Raw genomic sequence first — 19,342 nt, 5'->3', positions numbered from 1 at the left:
ACATCTGAATTCATCTTCTTCGCTTCTGACTTTGTTTTTTATATGTGGTGACGGGAATATTGTTTGCCTCTTGAGGGGTACAGAGACATGCAACTTTTTACAGATGTTTCCAGGGTCCACTAATGAAGAGAACTTAAGCATTGTACCTAGAACAAATGTTTTTGATACTGACCAGTTATATATATATTTGCATTGTTTTTTGTCAATAAGTATTAAATAAAAGCAAAAACTGAAAACAGGAGGCTAGACTAAATGAGCCCTTTTTTTAGTTTTTTATTTATACTTTTCAAATGTATACATTTCATAATTTTCCAATCCATTTAACATTTCATATTTTGACTTAATTCCCCCTCTTTCTGCAGTTCCTTAAATTAATTTTTTTCATACCTTTTGCATATCCAAATTCATTTAATTTACTCATTTAATTATCTAAAGTAAATATACACTCTTATAAAACTGCGGGTTATTACAATAATCCTGCTAATGTTTCAACCTGTTTACAATTTATCTGTAAATATTCAATAAACCATTTCCAAATTTTTTACAAAAAGTTTGTTATCTTGATTTCTAATTCTTCTGGTAAGTTTTGCCATTTCTGCATATTCCCCAAGTTTTTGTATCCATTCTTCCTTTGCTGGGACTTCTGCTTCTTTCCATTTTGGGGCAAGTACTGGTAACATTCTTGCCGCTGTAGTAGCATACATAAATTTCTATACAATTTAGGTAGTTCTGTCCCTATAATTCCCAAAAGAAAAGCTTCTGGGTTTTTTTTTATATAAAAGTTATTTTGAACATATTTTTCAATTCATTATATATCATTTCCCTGGGAAACGGACTAGATGAACCCTTGGTCTCATCCAACAGGACTGTTCATCCGTTCTTATGGTGCAGGGAGCTGAACTCTTGGGCTATTACTATTATTTTTCTATCTTGTTTTTTCTGCCCTCCTCACTTCAGTCATAAAAGTCGTCTTTATCATGCAAGCTGTCATCTTTGCTTGTTTCCTCTGCGTCAGCCCAGAGATCTGTGGAGAGAAAAGGGTATGGGCATGGATTGAAGCGTCTCCTACAGTGTATTTCAGTATATTCCCTACTTTTGCAGAGCATTGGGGAACCTACAGCCCTCCATATGTTGCTGGACTACTGCTCCTATAATCCCTGACTATGCTAGCTGAGGCTGAAGGGCACAGGAGACCAGCAACATCTGGAAGGCTAGAAGTTCCTCACCCCTGCTCTGTAGAAATATGCAGTCTCCGACCTAGCAACACACAGATCACTATTTTTTCCGCAGTTTGGTTGTACTCTTTTAGCTCGAGATGCCAGCAATTGAACCTGGACCTTCTTTATGCAGAGCCTAGATTCTACCACTGACTTTTAGTCCTTCCCTGTTTGTATCTCAGGGCCAATTCCAGACTATCACTATTTGGAAGAGTGGGCTTCTATTGCATACTGGCAAATTCAGTGTTCCTCCACTGAGTACAAGATTCATCCCAAAGCTTGTGCAAGCAATTAGAACTATGGCTGCATACACACGGCATTTTATTCTACAATCTGTTGAGACTGAGTTGTTCCCCCACCCACCCACCGACATACCCTACACATAATCTAGATCTACTGCATGGGTTTTTTTGCTCATTAAAAGTGCGTCTTGAGAAACTGGTTCCACTCCAACAATGAAAGCTGCTTACAGATTGATTCTGCATTATCCCACAGGGTGTCCATTTGAAAATATATGAAAACAAATGTAGGCAATGGATAGGGACAGTTTGTATCCACAATTGCCCAAATACATTGAGGGTGGGTGTATCTCAAGATTGCAATCTCCTCTTTCTTCTTCATTTACCTAAGCATGTGCAGCAAGGAAAAGGCATGGATAACATAATTGGGTTCTTGGGAGGGCGGAGATTATAATACATTTCTCAGGAAACTGAACCCACCCTTGTGGACATCTAAAATCAATCTAGATTGAAAGGAGCATGTTGAGGACAAGCATGAATTATTACAGATTGAGAAAAACTACATTTTTGTGCTACAAACAGGTTAGTGCGCATGCAGCTTACGTCCGGTCTTTATTGAACATTCATTCTGATTCATTTGCGGAGTGTTTACACATCTTCCTTTTAATCATTTGTACATTCCCTACTTTCCATTGCATTTCCCCAATGCTTTCCTAACTACAAAAATCTATTCTTTCTTTTTCTTTTTCTGAAAAAAGTGTTGTTGCACTATGGTGACAAAACATTTCAATCCACTCTGATCAGGGAAAACGACATTTCCAGTAGGTGCTCGAATCATTCCCACAAAATAGCAACAGCCTGGAGGCCTCCTCAGGTTGTGCAATTAAAGTGTATTTGGTGCCCTTGAGCAACAAATCTGCTTGGAAGAAAAACACAAAAAAACCACCTCCCAGACTTTTTGTGATGAGTAAAGTGGAAGGAAAATGAACTGGAAAGTGTTGGACAACATTTGTTTGGCACAATGTCATATAACCTCCCAACAAATAAATCAGAATGAACATTCAATAAACAGTGGATGTTGTATAAGTTCCCTAATAAATGTGTGCAAAACGTATGGGAATGACCTATCAATAGACAGGTTGTCTGGAGTGGCATGGTTATTATCCTGAGAGATTCAGTTTAGGCTGCCATTTCTCTGTGCCCAATAAATTTCCTCTCACCTTGGAGCCTTTGAAGATCTGCCTCACTCTGCTGATCCCTGTGGAGAAAGAAAATCAGATACTGAAAACTGGGGATCCAAATGCAGAAATGCCCCAAACAGGCTTCGCTGCAGTACCAGAGTTGTGTCCTACACTGTGCTTCTCCTCCACCCCACCCCACCCTTGTCCCTCTTTGCACTTCCAAGCTGACCTGGCTAGGATTCCAGGTTCCATATAGCTCATAACCCCTCTGTTACTGCAGTCAGAGGGAATAACCTACTCCTGTTTTGTTTCTTTCAGTGGGTTGTGTTTGCAGACCCTCCAAGTGTCCCTGTTTTCCAGTCGTCCTGGTTTCTGATTTGATCCTGGAATATCCCTCTTTTCCTTAGTACGTCCCTATTTTCATTGGAGTAATGTTGGAGGCCGGGCTGGGTTTAGGTTTGATGAGGCCCTAAGCTCCTGGAGGTAATGGGGCCCTTATATGTCCAGCTGTCCTTTTGCCTGGCCTGCATCTTCCAACATTCAGCTGGCCTTGGTTTCTAGCATTGTGAGAGAGACTGCATGGATATTGGAACTGCATAACTCCAAGGTCCACTAGGTTCAGTGGGTCTTCCTCACAAGCAAGTGACTCATAAGAGCATTGTCTTGGAGCCACTAGATGGCGCCTTGTTATCGTGGGATAATTGGTATTCGAGGCAATGGAGGATCTGATGACAAAGAGAGGGAAGAAAGATGAAAATTCATCAGGAGGATGAATCATCTTCCTTATCAAGAAAGACACAAATAGCTGGTGGTTTTCGGCTTAGGAAAAGCCATCCATGTAAGAGGAGACAAGCATCTTCTAGGGTCATGGTGAGGGATGTGGGCAGAGTTAATAAGTCCAGTTCTCTTGCAAAGATGTTTAGATGGACTTCCTTGGAGAGGCTATTTAGGTGCTATTTAGGAACCTGAGGAGCTGCCTTATCCCAGGGTCAGACTATTTGTCCACATAGGCCAGTACTGGCTACTCAGGCATCCAATTAAATTGATAGGAGGCAGACACATGATGCGTATAAAAGGAAGTACAGGCAACTCCTCATTTGAGCAGGGGTTACGTTCCAAGGCACCACACATTGAAGGGAAATCGTGTATATTGGGAACCCCATTGAAAACCCCCGCAAATATGCTCTAAACCTCTGGAAACCCTTGAAAAGCCCTTAAAAAAAACCAAAACTCCACCAATCGCTCCCTCCAAACTTCCTTGTTCAAACTCCAAAACTCCACAGACCTCATAGGTTGGTTCAATGGCTCATGGGATTGCTAGATGTCATTTTCACACTCCTTTAGGGCCATTTTTGCCACTTTCCATGCCCCTTCCAGGTTTGCAGGGATGTGCTTGTGCCTCAAATGTCCATAAATGGGAAGTTGCCTGTGGCAATCTATGATTGCTTCATGGAGAAGGGCTGTAGCTCAGTGGCACAGCACCCACTTTGCGTGCAGAAGGTCCCAGGTTCAATCCCTGATGTCTCCAGGCACAACTGGGACAATTCCTTCCCTGAAACCCTGGCAAGCCATCTAGACCAGGTTTTTCCCAAACTTGGGTCTCCAGCTGTTTTTGGACTACAGCTCCCATCACCCCTAGTTAGCAGGATATCAGGGATGATGGGACTTCTAGTCCCAAAGCAGCTGGAGACCCAAGTGTGGAAAACCTTGATCTAGACGTTACTGAGCTAGATGAACCAATGGTCTGACTCTGTCAAAGACAGCTGCCAGTGTTCATGTTCCTTAAGATAGGATGGGGTGTAGATAAAGGAGGAGAATATGAGGCCCCACCTTGATTTTGGCTTTTTGGAGAAAGGAGCCAAGGCAGCTTCAATATCTGTATCAGCTTCACTCTCTTCCATTTCCTCCTCCTCTTCTCCTTCACAAATGGATTCTGTTCCTGCATTCGATAAATATGTGTGAACTAGGAGAAATTTGGCAGTAACAAGGGGGAAGATGGCGAGGGGTATCACCTGACATGGGAAAGTACTCCATCTCGGTTGCCAGATTCTCAGTTGTCTCTTTGTTAAAAGGACTTCCTGGGCAGAATTTAAACCAGCCTCCCCCAACCCAGTGCTCTCCATGGACATCTCATGGGGCTGATGGGAGTTCCTATGCATGTGGAGAGCAACAGGTTACAGAAGACTGGTTTAAATTGTTGCATTGGACCTCTAGAACAGTGTTTCCCAAACATGGGTCTCTGGCTGTTTCCAGACTTTAATTCCCACCATCTCTGACCACTGGTATTGCTAGCTAGGGATGATGGGAGTTGTAGTCCAAAAAAGGCCAGAGACCCAAGTTTGGGAAACACTGCCTAGAACCTTAAATGATCTGGCTTCAAGACACCTCAGTGGACACTTCCTCCCAAACGAGATTCCATTTATTCACTTCAGTGTCCTCAATCCAAATCCCATTGTGTCGGATAAGAGATGAATGGCTACCATGGCCTTTTCCAACTGTGGTGCCCCCTCAATGGAACTCTCCTTGTTAACGAAGTTAACAATTAATCTCTGTTCATTTATCAATTAATATCTGTCTGCTGCACTTTAGGATGCTTTTTATAATGTCCTTGGGTGCAATTCTAATTTGGGGGACTGTAGATCACAGCGCTAGAGCACATGCTATGCACAGAGAAGCTCCCAGGTCCAGTCCTATCATCTCCAAGGAAGGCTGGGGAAGACCTTTGATCGAAACCCTGGAGCATCACTGCCAGTCAGTGTATAGAATACTAGGCTAGATGGAGCATGGGTCTGGCTTGTCATAAGAAAGCTTCCTGCTTTTCTGTTTGAATCAACCCTACAATGATGACTGGAATCTTACATTATTTTTAGAAGGAGGTCCATCACACCTTGGCCAGAGCAGATGCTCTCTTTCATGCAGAAAACCACAGGTTCAGTCCTTCACAGGTTCCATCTCCAACAAGTAGCTCCAGGAAAGACTGAAACTCTGGAGAGCCTCTGCCGGTCAGAGCAGACAACACTGAGCTAGATGGACCAATGGACATACTGCTTTGTTTCCAATCAGTGAATGTCCCATAGCTTCCTACTGAAACCCTGCAGCTTTTCACAGTCTTGTGGTGGGTTTTTTTGTCCCTCTTTTTTGTGTTATAACACAAGAGTGCCCCTCCTGATGACAAGAAGATTGAGAAAGCATCACGGAACAACGAATAAAGCAGAATGACGTGCGGACAGTTCAGTACAAATCCACCACTGATGCGCTAATACTACATTAATGACACATCGCAGAAGACACTCAGAAAAAGGGCAGTGGAAATGTCACCATACGTTCAGCCAGCGCTGTGCTTACCTTCCTCCATGAGCTTGACCCCCAGGGGTTGCCCCTTCTGCAGACTGGAGGTCTGGCAGCTGCTGCCGTCATCCCTCAAAGAGAAGAAAGAAGAACAGTGATGGGGAAGGGGGGGTCCATCTCCCCACGCAGGATAGGGGAGAAGGGTTCTGCCCACCTTCCACCCCACTGGAACACTGAGAACTTACTGCTCCGATGTGCTGCAGATCCTGGGTTCCACAGGGAACTGCTCTGGACCAGTATTGATGCTGGCTACATCCTCTTCTGGACTCCTGGCTCCCTCCTGGCTTTCCGTGCCTCTCTCTGGGCCTCCCTGCTCTTCACCGCTTCCTCCAGCCCTGTCTGGCTCACCATGATTTTTGCTGGTTCCTCCTTCCTCCTTATCCTCGCTCCGACTTCTTCCCTGGCCATTTCCATCTCCCATATCCAACTTCACTGCTTCCACCTGAGCTTCCAGCCCTGCAGTTGCCTCCCTGTTTTCTTGCACATTTTGAGTTTCCCCCAAAGATCCTGGTGTGTTGTTTCCTTCCCCTGTCCTGCTCTCACCTGCCACATGAATCCCACCCTCCTGTTCTCCCTGCCTAGGCTTCAGTACTTCAGCTCTACCACTTTCCAGGGACTCCTCTTCATCCTGAGCTGCTGTTTCCCCTGGAGACCCATTGCCCCCGGACATTTTATCCCACCCCAAATCCAGACTTCCTGAAGCTTCGCCCACCTCACTGCCACCGCCTCTTCCCTTTTCCCGTTCCTCCTTTTCCCCAAGGTTTCTGTCCTCCTGCCCATCCTGGCCCAATATTTCCTCTTGTCCCCAAAACTTGCTGGGCTCATGGATTATCGCTGTCTCATCCTCTTGCAGCAATCCTGGAAATCTGGAAACAGAAGGGGGTGGGAGGTAGTGAGGTCAAGGGCAACGGGCTCAGGTTCATAGGCTCCTTCCAAGAAATGCCAAGGAGAGCAAGTTATTGAGTTTCTCCCCACTCCTGACAACTGTCCTGGTGGAGAACCAAGGGTGGCTAAGATTCTAGGGTGGCGGTAAGAATACCTGTTTGGGGACACCTGGGACAAATCTTCACTTTGAACTGTTGTGGGAGCATCCTGGCACTGTTTCAGCTGCATCCCTTGTTGCCTCAGCAATGCCTTGGAGACACTTTCAGCCACCCAGTGCTCCAAATCTGCCTCAGCTGTGTCCAAGCCACTGCCACCCGAGCTCATCCCCAGTGGTCCACGCTGACCCCAAGAAGCTGGTGAGAGAAAGAGGGAAAATAGGTTTAAGTTTTACAGCTGACCTGGTGAGATCGAGTCTTGAGACTCTGAGCACACAGGCAAGAAATAAAAGCTGAGCGGACTTCTGAGCAAGTGCAAAGTACTTTCTCTGAGGGGCAGAATTATGTTCCCCAGAATTTCCTGGGTGTTGTCAAGAGATAGAAGAAAGCTGATGCCAGCATCCTTACCTGTTGTGTCTCTAAAAAGCATCGCAGCCTGTGACCTTCCTTGTGGGCTGTAGGCCAGGCTGTGCCCGTTCCACCTCACCGACATGTTGTTCAGCTCCTCCCTGGAGCATCCACTGCTGCTGCTTTCTTCCCTAGGGACCTCCCTTGTGATGGTGGTGCTGGCAGCAGGACTTTTGGTAGGATGGTCCTCTGGCCCCTGGACTATGCTAGTCCTCTGCCATTCCTGGGAAAGGTCTCTCCTCAACATGGTGGCCTCTCTAGGGATTGTCCAAGGTTGGGAGGACAGAGAAAAGGATCCACCTTGGCCAGGAGATATCAAGACATTCTCATCCTTCTGGGGTTGCCATGGAGACCGCGAGGAAGACCAGGCCTGACTGCGATGTTCTCTGGAAGTTTGGGAGCTGAGTGTTATGGAGGGGAAAGGATGGACCACGGAATTGCCCCAGCTCTTCCTGTGCTCCCCGAAACCTGACCAGAGTCTCCCATAAGTTTCTGGGGGCCGGGATGGCACCGTTTCAAAGGGGTGAAATGGCAACTGTTCTCTCTGGCGTCCGATTTCAAATGGGAGCTGTCCATTCCAGTTAGCAGAGTGGGGTCTTGTCAGCAGTTCCTGGGATGCAAAGAGTGAAAGAAAAGCACGTGGGAGCCAGAATGGGAAATATTTCAAATATTCATTCTTCAAATGGTTATTTCTTTATGTTTGCTGGTTGTTTGAAATAAAACAAGGTTTGGTTGATTCTAAATGTATTTTAAAGAGCCCACAGCGAAAAGCTAATAGACAACCATCAGCATCAGAAGGTGGATGCTATACCTCAAACTTCAGAACTAGAATCTGGATCTGTCAAATATTTATTCCTGAATTTATAAACTGCTCTACCTTTAGAGAATTCCCCAATCGTGAACAAAAATGAAACATAAATAAATATTCTTTTTCGACTTTTATTGCAGAAATTATTTCAAAAATGTAAAAAGTCAGCAAAATTTCAGATTTGAATGGGACCCTCTTCAGATGCAAGGAAACAGGCCTGAAACTTATTTGGGGGAGGGGCAGTGCTGGGGCACAATTTGCCCATTCCTAAATGCATATGAAATTTCACTTCAAAATAATATTATTCATTGGGTTTTGGCACAGCGGATTATATAGTTCACAACAGCCACCTGAGTTAGTTTACCTGTCTCGCATCAGACCCCTGTGGCTTCTGAAGGCCTCTGCTCAGATGCGGAAGGGATTCTTCATAGTCGCTCTGAAATAAAAAGTAGCTTTGGATCATCTGGGGGTGCCGATTTCTTCATCCCCAATTTTATCCACCAGCACCCCTTAGTTTAACTCTTGGCAGGTGAGGAGAGATTAGAACTTCGGATCAACCATTTGTTTTCTCCATCATGGGAGCATGAATCTAGCTCGGAAGGTTAATAGTGACCCAGGTGGGTCCTTCAAAAGGATGTTCCTGGGCTGCCTGTTTCGCTCAGGTCCGGCTTGCGGGTTTCCTGTGATGGGCATCTGACTGGCCACAAGATGCTGGATTAGATGGGCCTTTGGCCTGATCCAGCAGCCAGGCTCTCATGCTCTTATGATGGCAAAAGTCCTCTTTGTCTAGGATCCAACAGCGACAGCTTACTATCCCCATGCAGGGAGGATGAGGAGTATCAGCCCAAGCCAATGGCAAATAGTCAGCAACATATACAGGGCAACAGGTTACTCCTTCCTGTGCTGCATGGAGGTTTCATTTTGGCCGTTGACATACTGCACCTTGATCCAGTTTCTTTTTAAAAGCTACCTTAGATTAGCAGCCATCCCAACCAACTTATGAATATCACCTGTTAGTTATATGTTGCACCCTATAATTCCAAAACCTAAGAATTCAATAGGCAGATCTCTTCCCGTCACTGCATCTGCATGCTGGGGGGAAATTGGGACTATTAAATGTCTGCCTCTCAAGATGTTGAATGCATGAGAATTGCTAATCCTGCCCTTGCAATATAGCAACACTACACGGAGGAAACCCACCACTAGCAATTGATGGGGATTCTTCTCCTGATTTCAAACAACCCCCGTGCCCGTTTTTCTTGGCTACCTTGGCTAAATCGCTTCTCTTCCTCCTCCTCCTCTTCCTCAATGCATCTATCTTGGCCGACAGATCCGCCAACTGGGCCTCCACTTCAGCAAAGTCCTGCAACAGCTGTTTGTTCCGGATCTGTGCTTGGTTCTCATGCATGCATAGCTCAGTCCATAACCTGCATAGTGCAGCCACTTGCGTCTTTGGGCTAGGGGAGAAAAAGAAAATGACTCTGGCACTGCATAAAGTGGAGCAGGGTAGCAAAAATAACTTGGAGGGAGGAAATATTTAAGAGGTTGGTCAGGGTGGGGGAAGGTAAGCATCTTGCCATCTGATGATGAAGAGTGCCAGGTATCTCCAGGGCTTAAGGCTTCATGGGAAGCCCTCAAAAGCACCCTGCTGATGACCAGGCTTTGCAATACTGGTGAGCTACACTGAGGAAAGTGTTGTTCTGCATAAGCTGGGCAGTCATGTTTTTTTATTAAGATGCAGCTGCAATTGCTCGTGATCTTCCTTATCTCATTGCTGTGCTACTCGGCACGTAGTGTTGTCTATGAATGAGGGAGAAAAGGAGAGAGAGATGTGGAGACGCAGCAGGAGAGACTGAATAAAAGAACTGAAGAACTGTAAAGTTGCAGGAATCTGGCAACTGGACTGCATGCTTGCTGTGAACTTTAAGGAAGCAGGAAACTGAAAAGCGGAAACCCTCTCTGGGCTCAGAGAGAGAAACTGAGCAAGAAACTGCGATGTCTTTAGTGTGTTTTAGTAACATAGAAGTTCATCCTGACATATGTGTGGAATGTGTTGTACAAGGTATGGAGGTGCTACTAAGTAAAACTCTGCTAAAACTTTCATTTAATGGTCCTCCTCATAGCTTCCCTAGAAAGAGGGATACTAGGGCTGGATGATGTATTGCTAGACCATCCAAAATCGCTTTGAAGTCCACATCGTGATAACGGTTTCATAATATCTGACATGGTGATATATCACAAATCACAATGTGATATGGGAAAAACCGTGAAGCTGGACATCACTTCTCTCATGATTCCTGCTGCCCCTGTTGCTCTGTACTATAATATAACAGTTGTAACAATATGTTAAAGGTAAAGGGACCCTGACCATTAGGTCCAGTCACGGACGACTCTGGGGTTGTGACGCTCATCTTGCTTTACTGGCCGAGGGAGCCGGTGTACAGCTTCCGGGTCATGTGGCCAGCATGACTAAGCCGCTTCTGGCAAGCAGAGCAGCGCACAGAAATGCTGTTTACCTTCCTGCCAGAGTGGTACCTATTTATCTAATTGCACTGATGTGCTTTCGAACTACTAGGTTGGCAGGAGCAGGGACTGAGCAACAGGAGCTCACCCCATTGCAGGGATTCGAACTGCCAACCTTCTGATTGGCAAGCCCTAGGCTCTGTGGTTTAACCCACAGCGCCACCCGCGTCCCTTTAACAATATGTTAAATGTAAGTAAAAAATGGATCAGTTTTAGACACCTAAGTAGTAGCTATCCCCAGGACACTACCCCATTCACGTCTACATAGTTACATCCTTATTTCAGACATCAGGATGTATCACGATGTTGAAAACCAGGCATCGCTCAGCCTTAATGGATAACTCTCCCTCCACGCCAGTTAAAGAGGATATGATCCAAGTGTGTCCATGTGAAGCAGAATGTTGGGACAGTGATGAGAGATAAACTGTCAAGTTAACAGTATCAGAGGATGCCAGGGGAATTTCTCTGGAGCCCTGATGTGGAAGCAGTAGACTCCAGGTGTCTGCTGGAGGTTTCCAGCTGTGCCTCCACATCTTCTCAACCTGGATATTTGTAACATAAAATAAAAATGCAAACATGGCAACATGGCAACCAGACCTGAGTAAGCACTCCATTCCTGGAATCTGTTGCCACATGGAGAAGTAGGGGAAATACAACACACCCAAAGGGATGGCTGGAGAGGACATCCTGCAGTTACCATCCAGCTAGGAAGTCCACTCTGCTCTATGCCAGAAGTGAGCCCTTAATGTGGAGGCACCTGTCCTTTGGCAGCCTTCTATTTCAGTGCTTCTTGGAGACATTCCTCTTTCAACAATGAATGTATTTCCTCCAGTTGGCATCTCTACTGGATATATATACACCGTATTTTTCTGTCTATAATACGCCCCCATGTATAAAATGCCCCCTATTTTGGGGGGACTCATATTTAAGAAAATGGGGGAAGATGGCCCAGAGTATAAGACGCCCCCTAATCTTTGACATTATTTTTTAGGGGGAAAGCCTAGTTTCGCCAGAGCAGTGATGTCACGCTGGCCACGTGACCCGGAAGTGTCTCCGGACAGCGCTGGCCCCTGGCCTCTTAAGTGAGATGGGCGCACAACCCCAGAGTCTGTCAAGACTGGCCCGTAAGGGCAGGGGTACCTTTACCTTTACCTAGTTTTATACATGGAAAAATACGGTATGTATTCACGCCACACCACTTTCTGGGCAGTATCAGATTCCAGGGGTTCCAGGCGCTTCCCCAGGCTTCGCGTTTCCTTTTGGAAATGAGGCGCAGCAAACTGTGGAGTCTTTATGAAATATGATTTATTTACATGGGTGGCGCTGTGGGTTAAACCACAGAACCTAGGACTTGCCAATCAGAAGGTCGGTGGTTTGAATCCCCGCGACGGGGTGAGCTCCCGTTGCTCGGTCGCCGCTCCTGCCAACCTAGCAGTTCGAAAGCACGTCAAAGTGCAAGTAGATAAATAGGTACTGCTCCAGTGGGAAGGTAAACGGTGTTTCCGTGCGCTGCTCTGGTTCGCCAGAAGCGGCTTAGTCATGCTGGCCACATGACCGGAAACTGTACGCTGGCTCCCTCGGCCAATAAACGAGATGAGTGCTGCAACCCCAGAGTCGGCCACGACTGGACCTAATGGTCAGGGGTCCCTTTACTTTTATATACAACCTGAGCCTACGATGGAGGGGCTCACAGTACAAACACCCCCAAAGGGTCTTGTTTCTCCCAGAGCTGCAGCCTTGGATTAAAACAGACATCAGACATTGCTCTCCAACTTTCTCTCCAGCTTGCTCTTGGGTCACACATCACGGCAAACTCTCAACTTTCAGCTCAGGATTTGCCCTTCTATCTATCTCTCATTTGTTGTGTCGCACAGAGCCCAGCTTCCTTTGTTCTCTTAATGGTCCATCTCTCGAGTGATCATCTTAATGCAGGAAACTAGCCTGGCTTATATTTTAACACTTGCTGGATCCAGGGTTTAGGACGACCTCGGATACAGCCTACCCCCCTCCCCGCAACTTATAACAATACATTTGGAGTGGTGTTTTAAATTATGTGTGTTTTTAATTGTATAACACACAAATGTTTAAGCTGCTTTCTGCATATGCAATCGTTCTGTGTATGTTTTTATAGTATGGGGAATCCTTTTGGGTTGCTTCAAGGGAAGAGGTTCCTAAAGAAAATAGGTAATAATGTAGCTTTAACACACAGTCTGGCAAGCAGAGAGAATTGAAAACCGAAAGAACAAAAATAGGAACAAAGGAAGCTGCCTTACACAGTCAGACAAGAAGTCCTACCTGGAGACCCTGGGGATTGAACCTGCGACCTTCGGCATGCAAAACAGAGGCTCTGCCAACTGAGCTCCCGCCCTGCTGGATCACAGTTGTTTCTTAACACAAATAAAAAAGCTGAAAGATGCTTTAAGTGCTCCATCCCCAACACTGCAGGCTGTAGAAACAAGCTTCTCTAGATTGTAGCAATAAAGGCCACTTCAGCCTAGTCCCTGTTTAGAAGGGCTTTCTGCTTCAAATCTCCGATTCTGTAGACTGCTAACTATGCTCTTTGCAAATTAGCTTACAGCTCTTTGCAAACTAAGAAAAGGCACAATGGAACTGGTATGCAGTTGGGTGCTGGTTAAAAAAACTTAGCTTGCACTAGTAGCTCATCCTGGACCAGACAAAGTCATGTGCCATCAGCCATTTATTGGGGATGGTAAGCAAATTGATCATGGCTTGGTTGAAACAGGGCAGAGAGAAGGGGAGGGACTCAAGTGACCTCTGTAGGCTATTTGGAGGGCAGATCCTACCTTTTCCTCTCGCTCTCGGTTTGTGGGGTACGATCCAGTTTGGCACTGAGAGCCTCAGGCCCACAAATTTCTTGTGACCAGTTTCTCATCCTGACGGGGGAATCTTTTGCAGATTGTTAAACTGATCATAATGTGCTCTCCTCCCCTGTGCTTCTTCACCCATCTCACTTCCCCACACAAAGTTTCTAACTCGGCCAATCTGCAAGGATGATCTCTGGAGGATTAGCTAATAAATCTTCTTGTTAAGAAGCTGCAGCCTCTCGCCAGCCAAGTCACCGCTGAGTTTCTCTCCTTCTCTCACTCCTGGCAAGGACCAGCTAAAAGCCAGAAGGAGAGAGACCTGTTTGTGTTCTTGCACACAGTCTACGTGGAGATTAAAATATGGAAGCTTCCAGGCTACCTGTCTATTGAACACTCATCCTGATTTGTTTGCAGATATATTAGACAACATTCCCTATTTAATGAGCATTCGTTCTGATGTGCTAGTGGGATGTTGCATCAAAACAAGCCTTCTCCCACACTTTCCAGTCTCTTTCCTTGTTGCAAGAAGTTTGACCTTTCCGGGAAGCAGGTTTGCTGCAGAAGACCTCCCAATCAACTATAATTGTACAGCCTGAATTTACAAGTATGCAATTGGATCCCACGCAAAAAAAGAACACCTTATGTCTGATCTTTTCTGAGCATTTATTTTGGTTTGTTTGCAAGGTGGTTATCTTGATTTGCTAGTGAATCTATACGCCTTCCTGTTAAATCATTTGCTCCTCCCAGACTTCTCAGTCCATTTCTTCATTACTTTCCTAGATGCAAAATGTCCTGTTTTTTAAAAGTGGGTTTATTGTGCCAGAGCAACAGAGTCCCTTAGTAACACTTTAATTGCAGAAAATACTGACAGTCTAGGGGGGAAACAGAAGCTACCAGATCATCTTGATGAGATGGCCCTCAAATGTGGTCTCAAGCTATCCCAGGGAAATCAAGGTCACTTCAAGATGACCTGTTCGTTGAGCATTCATTCTGATTTGATTCATGGGGAGCTTATACAACATGGTGCCAAGCAAGTGTTAAGTTAGCCCACTCTTTCCAGAGCATTTACCCCCATTTCTTTCCTTATTGCAAAGAGACCCAAATCAACCTTTAACTGCACCACCCGAATGTCTGCAACGTGACTGAATCTGACCTGACAATAGTGATGATTTAGAAGTGCTCTTGGTCTCAAGTTGCTGTAGGGAAATGGGAGAGTGGAAGCTGGAAGGACTTTGTGACCAATCCGACAGACACTTTCTTTGAAAAGTACTGCACAGGAACATCCATCCAGGAGAGCAGTTGTTCAACCAACTCCATCTGGGTTAGTAAAGACCCCTTTTGCTCTTCCTGCAAGCTCAGCTCTCTGCAAAGAAATGGCATCCTGCAGATACCATCTCATCAAGAGCTCCATTGCACATGGTGTTGGAGTCAGGCCTTTAAGGTGGTGGCACCTCCCTTCTAGCGCTCCCTCCCATGAATAGGCAGGCAGGCACCCTCTCTACTGACATTCTAGTGCCTGTTAAAGAATTTCCTATTTCAACAAGCCTTCTAACGTGGATATTGTTTTATCCTAGTCAACATCCATGTTGGCTGTGAAATCATTTCATGCAGTTTATTGTGCATGTTTTTACCGCAAAATTGCTCAGAGATGCTTCATAGGAAGTGAGTCATGAATGAGATAAATAAATCTATGTGGATGCCTGCTGACACAGTCGCCAACACCTCCTGCGTGAAATCCACGCGGAGGGGGGTAGAATTGTAGAGGCCCATCAAGTTCAACCCCCTGCAATGAAGGAATCTTTTGCCCAACATGGGGCTTGAACCCACGACCCTGAGATGAAGAGTCCGGTGCTCTACCAACTGAACTATCCAGCATCCTAAGGAGGCATCAATTTCCCTTTTGATATATGCTCATCACATGCAGCTTGTTTCCGATCTACTGTTCACCTCCTGACGAAAACCATGTTATTTGTTGTACTTGCTGTGTGAAAATTAATGAAACACATTTTTTAAAAAACCCTCAGTTACTTACCTTGCTGTCCTTTGTGGCAGAATTTTACATAATTATGTTGTCATGTTGTTTCACCCCATTCATTTCAATGCAAAGGAAATGCAATGCAATTTTGGGGCAGGGGGAAGGAATCGGTTACGTATCATTTGTAAACTGAAAGCAACAACAACCAATACCAATCATATTAATTGGATTGATTTCCATTCCAGACTTTGGGACGATGAAGCAGGCATTAGCAATTTCAACTCCTCTTTCCCTGGGAATTCTCTGATATCGCCTAAGTGAGGAACCCACCCACTCTATTAAAAAAATACAGTATCTCTAAACACACACACACTTAATTCTAACAGCAAAAACAGGTTTTGTTTGTTTGTTTGTTTTATTGGCCTCCAGCTCCTCCTTCAAGAAAAACACAGCGAGATCTTCTGTATTACAATGTCACAAGGTCTAGGACATTAAAAATAAAATAAAATAAAAAAGCAAGTTTCTGGAGATGAATCCTGGCAAGTCCCACGAAGGGGGTGGGGCGTAGAGAGAGACTGATAAAAGTATAAAATTAATTTTGGGCAGGGGAGGGCGATGATGTCAGGTTGGAGCTCCACGTGGATGGATGTGAAAGTGGGGTGCAGGCATGCACTGTGGATTTGGGGGAGCAGAACCGGAAGTGGCCGAATTCAGCACTCGGATGTTCATAGTGGGGAGGATGAAGAAAATGGTTGTCAGGAGTGGGAAGGGAGACCACCCTCACTGCTTTCTAACAGCAAGGGACGGGGCCTGGATGTGCTCAGCTTCCTCCGAGGTCCAGTTGTAGCATTTCCTCTGGAGCAAGGGAGAAATGAGGCCAGAACGGAGCATCCAGTTGGGTTTAAGAAACAAAAATGGGGCTGGTTGCCGAGCGACGGGAATCCACTTGGCTCGCACACATGGCCTCAGGACGCCTGGAGGAAAGTCCCGCTCACCCAGATCCCAAGGCCCTGAGTTTTAATAGGACTAAGCACAGCCCTAAGTCCCAGAAAAACTGAGGGGGAGTCATTGCCAAATCGGACCAGCCATCACCAGCCCCCCTCCACCCTGGCTCTGAAGAAGGCTGAGGCCTAGGCCTAATCTAGTATTGCAAGGGCCCATCACAGGACGCTGAGGTGTTGCCAGGGCGACGGTGGGAAGCTTCTCTCTGGGGCTCTTGCCAACCGGGCCTCCGCCTCCTGGGCCTTTCCAGCTGCCACGGTGGTGGGGAGCTCATGCCGCCTTGGGGACAGGGTGCCGGGGTGGCCGCAGGAGCCCCCGAGGCGGCAGCGGCCGGTGGAGGGCCGCCCTCCTCCTGTTCCTCAGGCTCTGCTTCCGCAGCAGGTAGCGGGAGTACTGCACCTCAGGCATGGCCAACTTGAGGCACTGTTCGTCCAAGGGGGCGCCCGAGCCCGGCAGGTCGTAGCCCACGATGCCCACCTTGGCGCTGGGCTGCCAGGGCCGCAGCTCCTTGTTCTTGATCTGCATGGCCGGGCGCAGCTGGGGCTGGCCCCCGAAGCAGCGGCGCGCCAGGTGTTCGCAGGCCTGGCGGAGGGCGCGCACCTCCTTCTGGACGCAGTCCTGGCCCACGCGCCTCAGCTTCCGCCAAAAGGTGGCATTGAAGTGGTCGTAGAGGCGGGCGTCGAGGGCGTTCCAGGCGTGGACCTGGGCCGCCACGCGGGCCGAGGTGATGTTCAGCTTGGACTCGGGGCTGCGCATGTTCAGCTTGACGTAGAGGATGTCCTCCAGGTCCCAGGCCAGAAGGCGGCGCAGGAGGACCAGGGACTCGTCAAAGTACTCGGCCAGCATCACTAGTGAGAAGATGCCCTCCACTTGGCGGATGAACTCCGGCAAGTAGGTGGGGTCTTCGGGGTTGTGCTCAGGGTCACCCCCCAGGTCGTACACCAGCGTGTTGTGCGCGTACATGGCGTATTTCTCGTGTGGGCGGTAGTAGCGGCGAGGGTCGTCCAGGAAGGCCTCCATGGAGCCGTTGGGCACCCTCTTGTAGGCCGGGCAGTACTGGTTGTAGTAGCTGAAGAGAGACTCAAACATGGCCACCGGCTCACGCAGGATGGTGACGTAGATGGTGTCGTTGGGCATGAGGCGGTGCAGCTCCTCGCGGTTGAAGCGCAGGTGGCTGGCGATGAGCCGTGGCGGTAGTGTGTAAGGGTGCACGAAGCGGGCCGAGAAGTTGCGCGGGTAGCAGAACTGGTGGTCGCAGGTGTGGTGAGGCAGCGCCACCGTCAGGTTGTGGCGCTCGGCAAAGCGGAAGAGCAGGTTCTGCACGGTGGTGCTGGCCGTCTTGTGGGTCTTCAGGAAGGCCACGGCAGTGTGCTTGGGGCGGGGGGGCGATGGTGGCGCGCAGCTGAAGGGCGCCGACTTTGGGAACCTGGGCGGCGGGGGGGCAGAAGGAAGGGGTCCGGTTAGCGGCAGGGGGGTCGAGAGAAACGACAACAAGCCCAGAGATGCTTCCTAGTCTCACCCCTGAGCCCTCATGAACCCTCCACCCTCTTCCCCCACTTATTTTGAGCCCTCCCTTCATTTTAATTCCGCTTCACCACTTTTTTAAAGCTCTGCTCCTTTCTCCTGTCCATTACCCAACCCAAATCTCATCCGCAGGGCCAGCCCAATTATGAGGCGTGGTGAAGCAGGTGCCTCAGGTGGCAGGTTGGGGACAGCTGGGTGGAGCGGTGGATTCTCATCCTGAGGAGCATGCCATTTTCCACCTCCTGTGCTTGTTTGCCCATCTCCTAGACTGCCACCCAACCTCCCCGAGCTGCCTCCAAATTTTCTCATTTGCCTCAACCGGTAAGACATCATAGGCCATCTTAAAAGTGCCCACTGCCCATTCCCACCCCCACCCACCACTCCCTTCTTTTCTTTGTTGTTAGTCTTAGTCTGGAATGGTGCCAGGGGTCAGCATCACTGGGCACCTGCCAATGCCCATGCCCTAATAGGGGCCCCGCTCCCAATCTCTTGGGCCTCTTCCTCCTTGCTGTTGGTGCGAGTGAGAGGTAAGAGAAGAGAAGAAAACTCTCCATACTTTGCCCTCATTCTCTGAGAGAAGGTCTGGATTGGACCCAGAGGGAGAGGTATGCAATTGGGCAGTGGTGGTGGCGGCAGCAGCAGCAAGGAGGTGGTGCACTCAGAACCCCAGATGTTGCTGGACTACAACTCCCATCATCCATAGCTAGCAAGACCAGTGGTCAGGGATGATGGGAACTGTAGTCCAAAAACAGCTAGAGATCCAAGTTTGGGAAGCACAAGCTTAGCCAATGGACAGGGATGATGGTAGTTGTAGCCCAGCAATGTCTGAAGAACAGCGGCCTAGGGCATACCCAGGGAGGACAGGGGGAAGAGCGTGTTGCCCAAAGGCTGCCCCCAAACCTAGAACTGGCACCAACCCCCGCCGTTTCAATGTCTCCCACGCCTACCAGCCAAGGTGGGCACTTTGGTGCAGGAGCAAAGTGCCTGTGCTGAACGCCAGGAGGAGGAGGATGGCCTTCTTGCGCGACATCATCTCAAGGTTGGAGTGCAGCAGTCCAAAGGGCACAGGCTATGCTGGGGGCCCTTATCCAGGCACAGTGCAGGGGCAAGTCCACCCCGGCATGGAGGCTCAGGGCAGGTAGCAGGCAGCGGCCTCCGGCCTTGTGCAGAAGGGGATACCTGCGAGGGGAAGCACAGCAGTCAGCAACAAGTCCTCTCTCTCTGTGCGTGTATAAAGGAGTCGTGGCAGATC

General features: G+C 47.8%; 2 protein-coding genes across 5 annotated transcripts in view; both read right to left on the bottom strand.

The window, feature by feature from the left end:
• Window positions 1-718: 718 nt before the first annotated feature.
• On the bottom strand, window positions 719-9,787 carry LOC309359211 (uncharacterized protein). Of its 2 annotated transcripts, none has more exons than XM_081892676.1 (9): window positions 9,509-9,787; window positions 8,606-8,677; window positions 7,434-8,043; window positions 7,025-7,223; window positions 6,171-6,851; window positions 5,983-6,056; window positions 4,468-4,600; window positions 2,677-2,714; window positions 719-1,024 (listed from the first exon to the last, which is right to left on the bottom strand). In XM_081892676.1, the coding sequence occupies exons 1-9, from the start codon at window positions 9,647-9,649 to the stop codon at window positions 954-956; spliced, it is 2,019 nt and encodes a 672-aa protein (XP_081748802.1). In that variant the 5' UTR covers window positions 9,650-9,787; the 3' UTR covers window positions 719-953. The 2 variants fall into 2 exon arrangements, with proteins under 2 accessions (XP_081748802.1, XP_081748803.1); XM_081892677.1 differs by having other exon boundaries at window positions 4,468-4,576.
• Window positions 9,788-14,951: 5,164 nt separating this feature from the next.
• GAL3ST3 (galactose-3-O-sulfotransferase 3) overlaps window positions 14,952-19,342 on the bottom strand; it is a 28,036-nt gene continuing 23,645 nt past the window's right edge. For all 3 annotated transcript variants that reach the window (XM_081892937.1, XM_081892939.1, XM_081892938.1), the window contains exons 2-3: window positions 19,038-19,269; window positions 14,952-17,992 (exon numbers count right to left, since the gene is read on the bottom strand). In XM_081892937.1, coding sequence (XP_081749063.1) covers window positions 16,837-17,992; window positions 19,038-19,123 — 1,242 coding nt within the window. In that variant the 5' untranslated portion in view covers window positions 19,124-19,269 and the 3' untranslated portion in view covers window positions 14,952-16,836. The remainder of the gene's footprint in view (window positions 17,993-19,037; window positions 19,270-19,342) is intronic.

The sequence above is a fragment of the Podarcis melisellensis genome, assembly GCF_964234715.1.
Source record: "Podarcis melisellensis genome assembly, chromosome: 16".
NCBI classification, from domain to species: Eukaryota; Metazoa; Chordata; class Lepidosauria; order Squamata; family Lacertidae; genus Podarcis; species Podarcis melisellensis.
Note: the sequence above shows the minus strand (reverse complement) of the source record. Positions and strands in the feature narration are given on the sequence as shown.

Coding starts and splice junctions, on each gene's coding strand:
- LOC309359211 (XM_081892676.1), bottom strand. CDS start 9,649: ATGCATGAGAACCAAGCACAGATCCGGAACAAACAGCTGTTGCAGGAC. Junction 8,678..9,508: donor AGAGAAGCGATTTAGCCAAG/GTAGCCAAGAAA, acceptor TTTTTATTTCAG/AGCGACTATGAAGAATCCCT. Junction 8,044..8,605: donor AGGGGTCTGATGCGAGACAG/GTAAACTAACTC, acceptor TTTGCATCCCAG/GAACTGCTGACAAGACCCCA.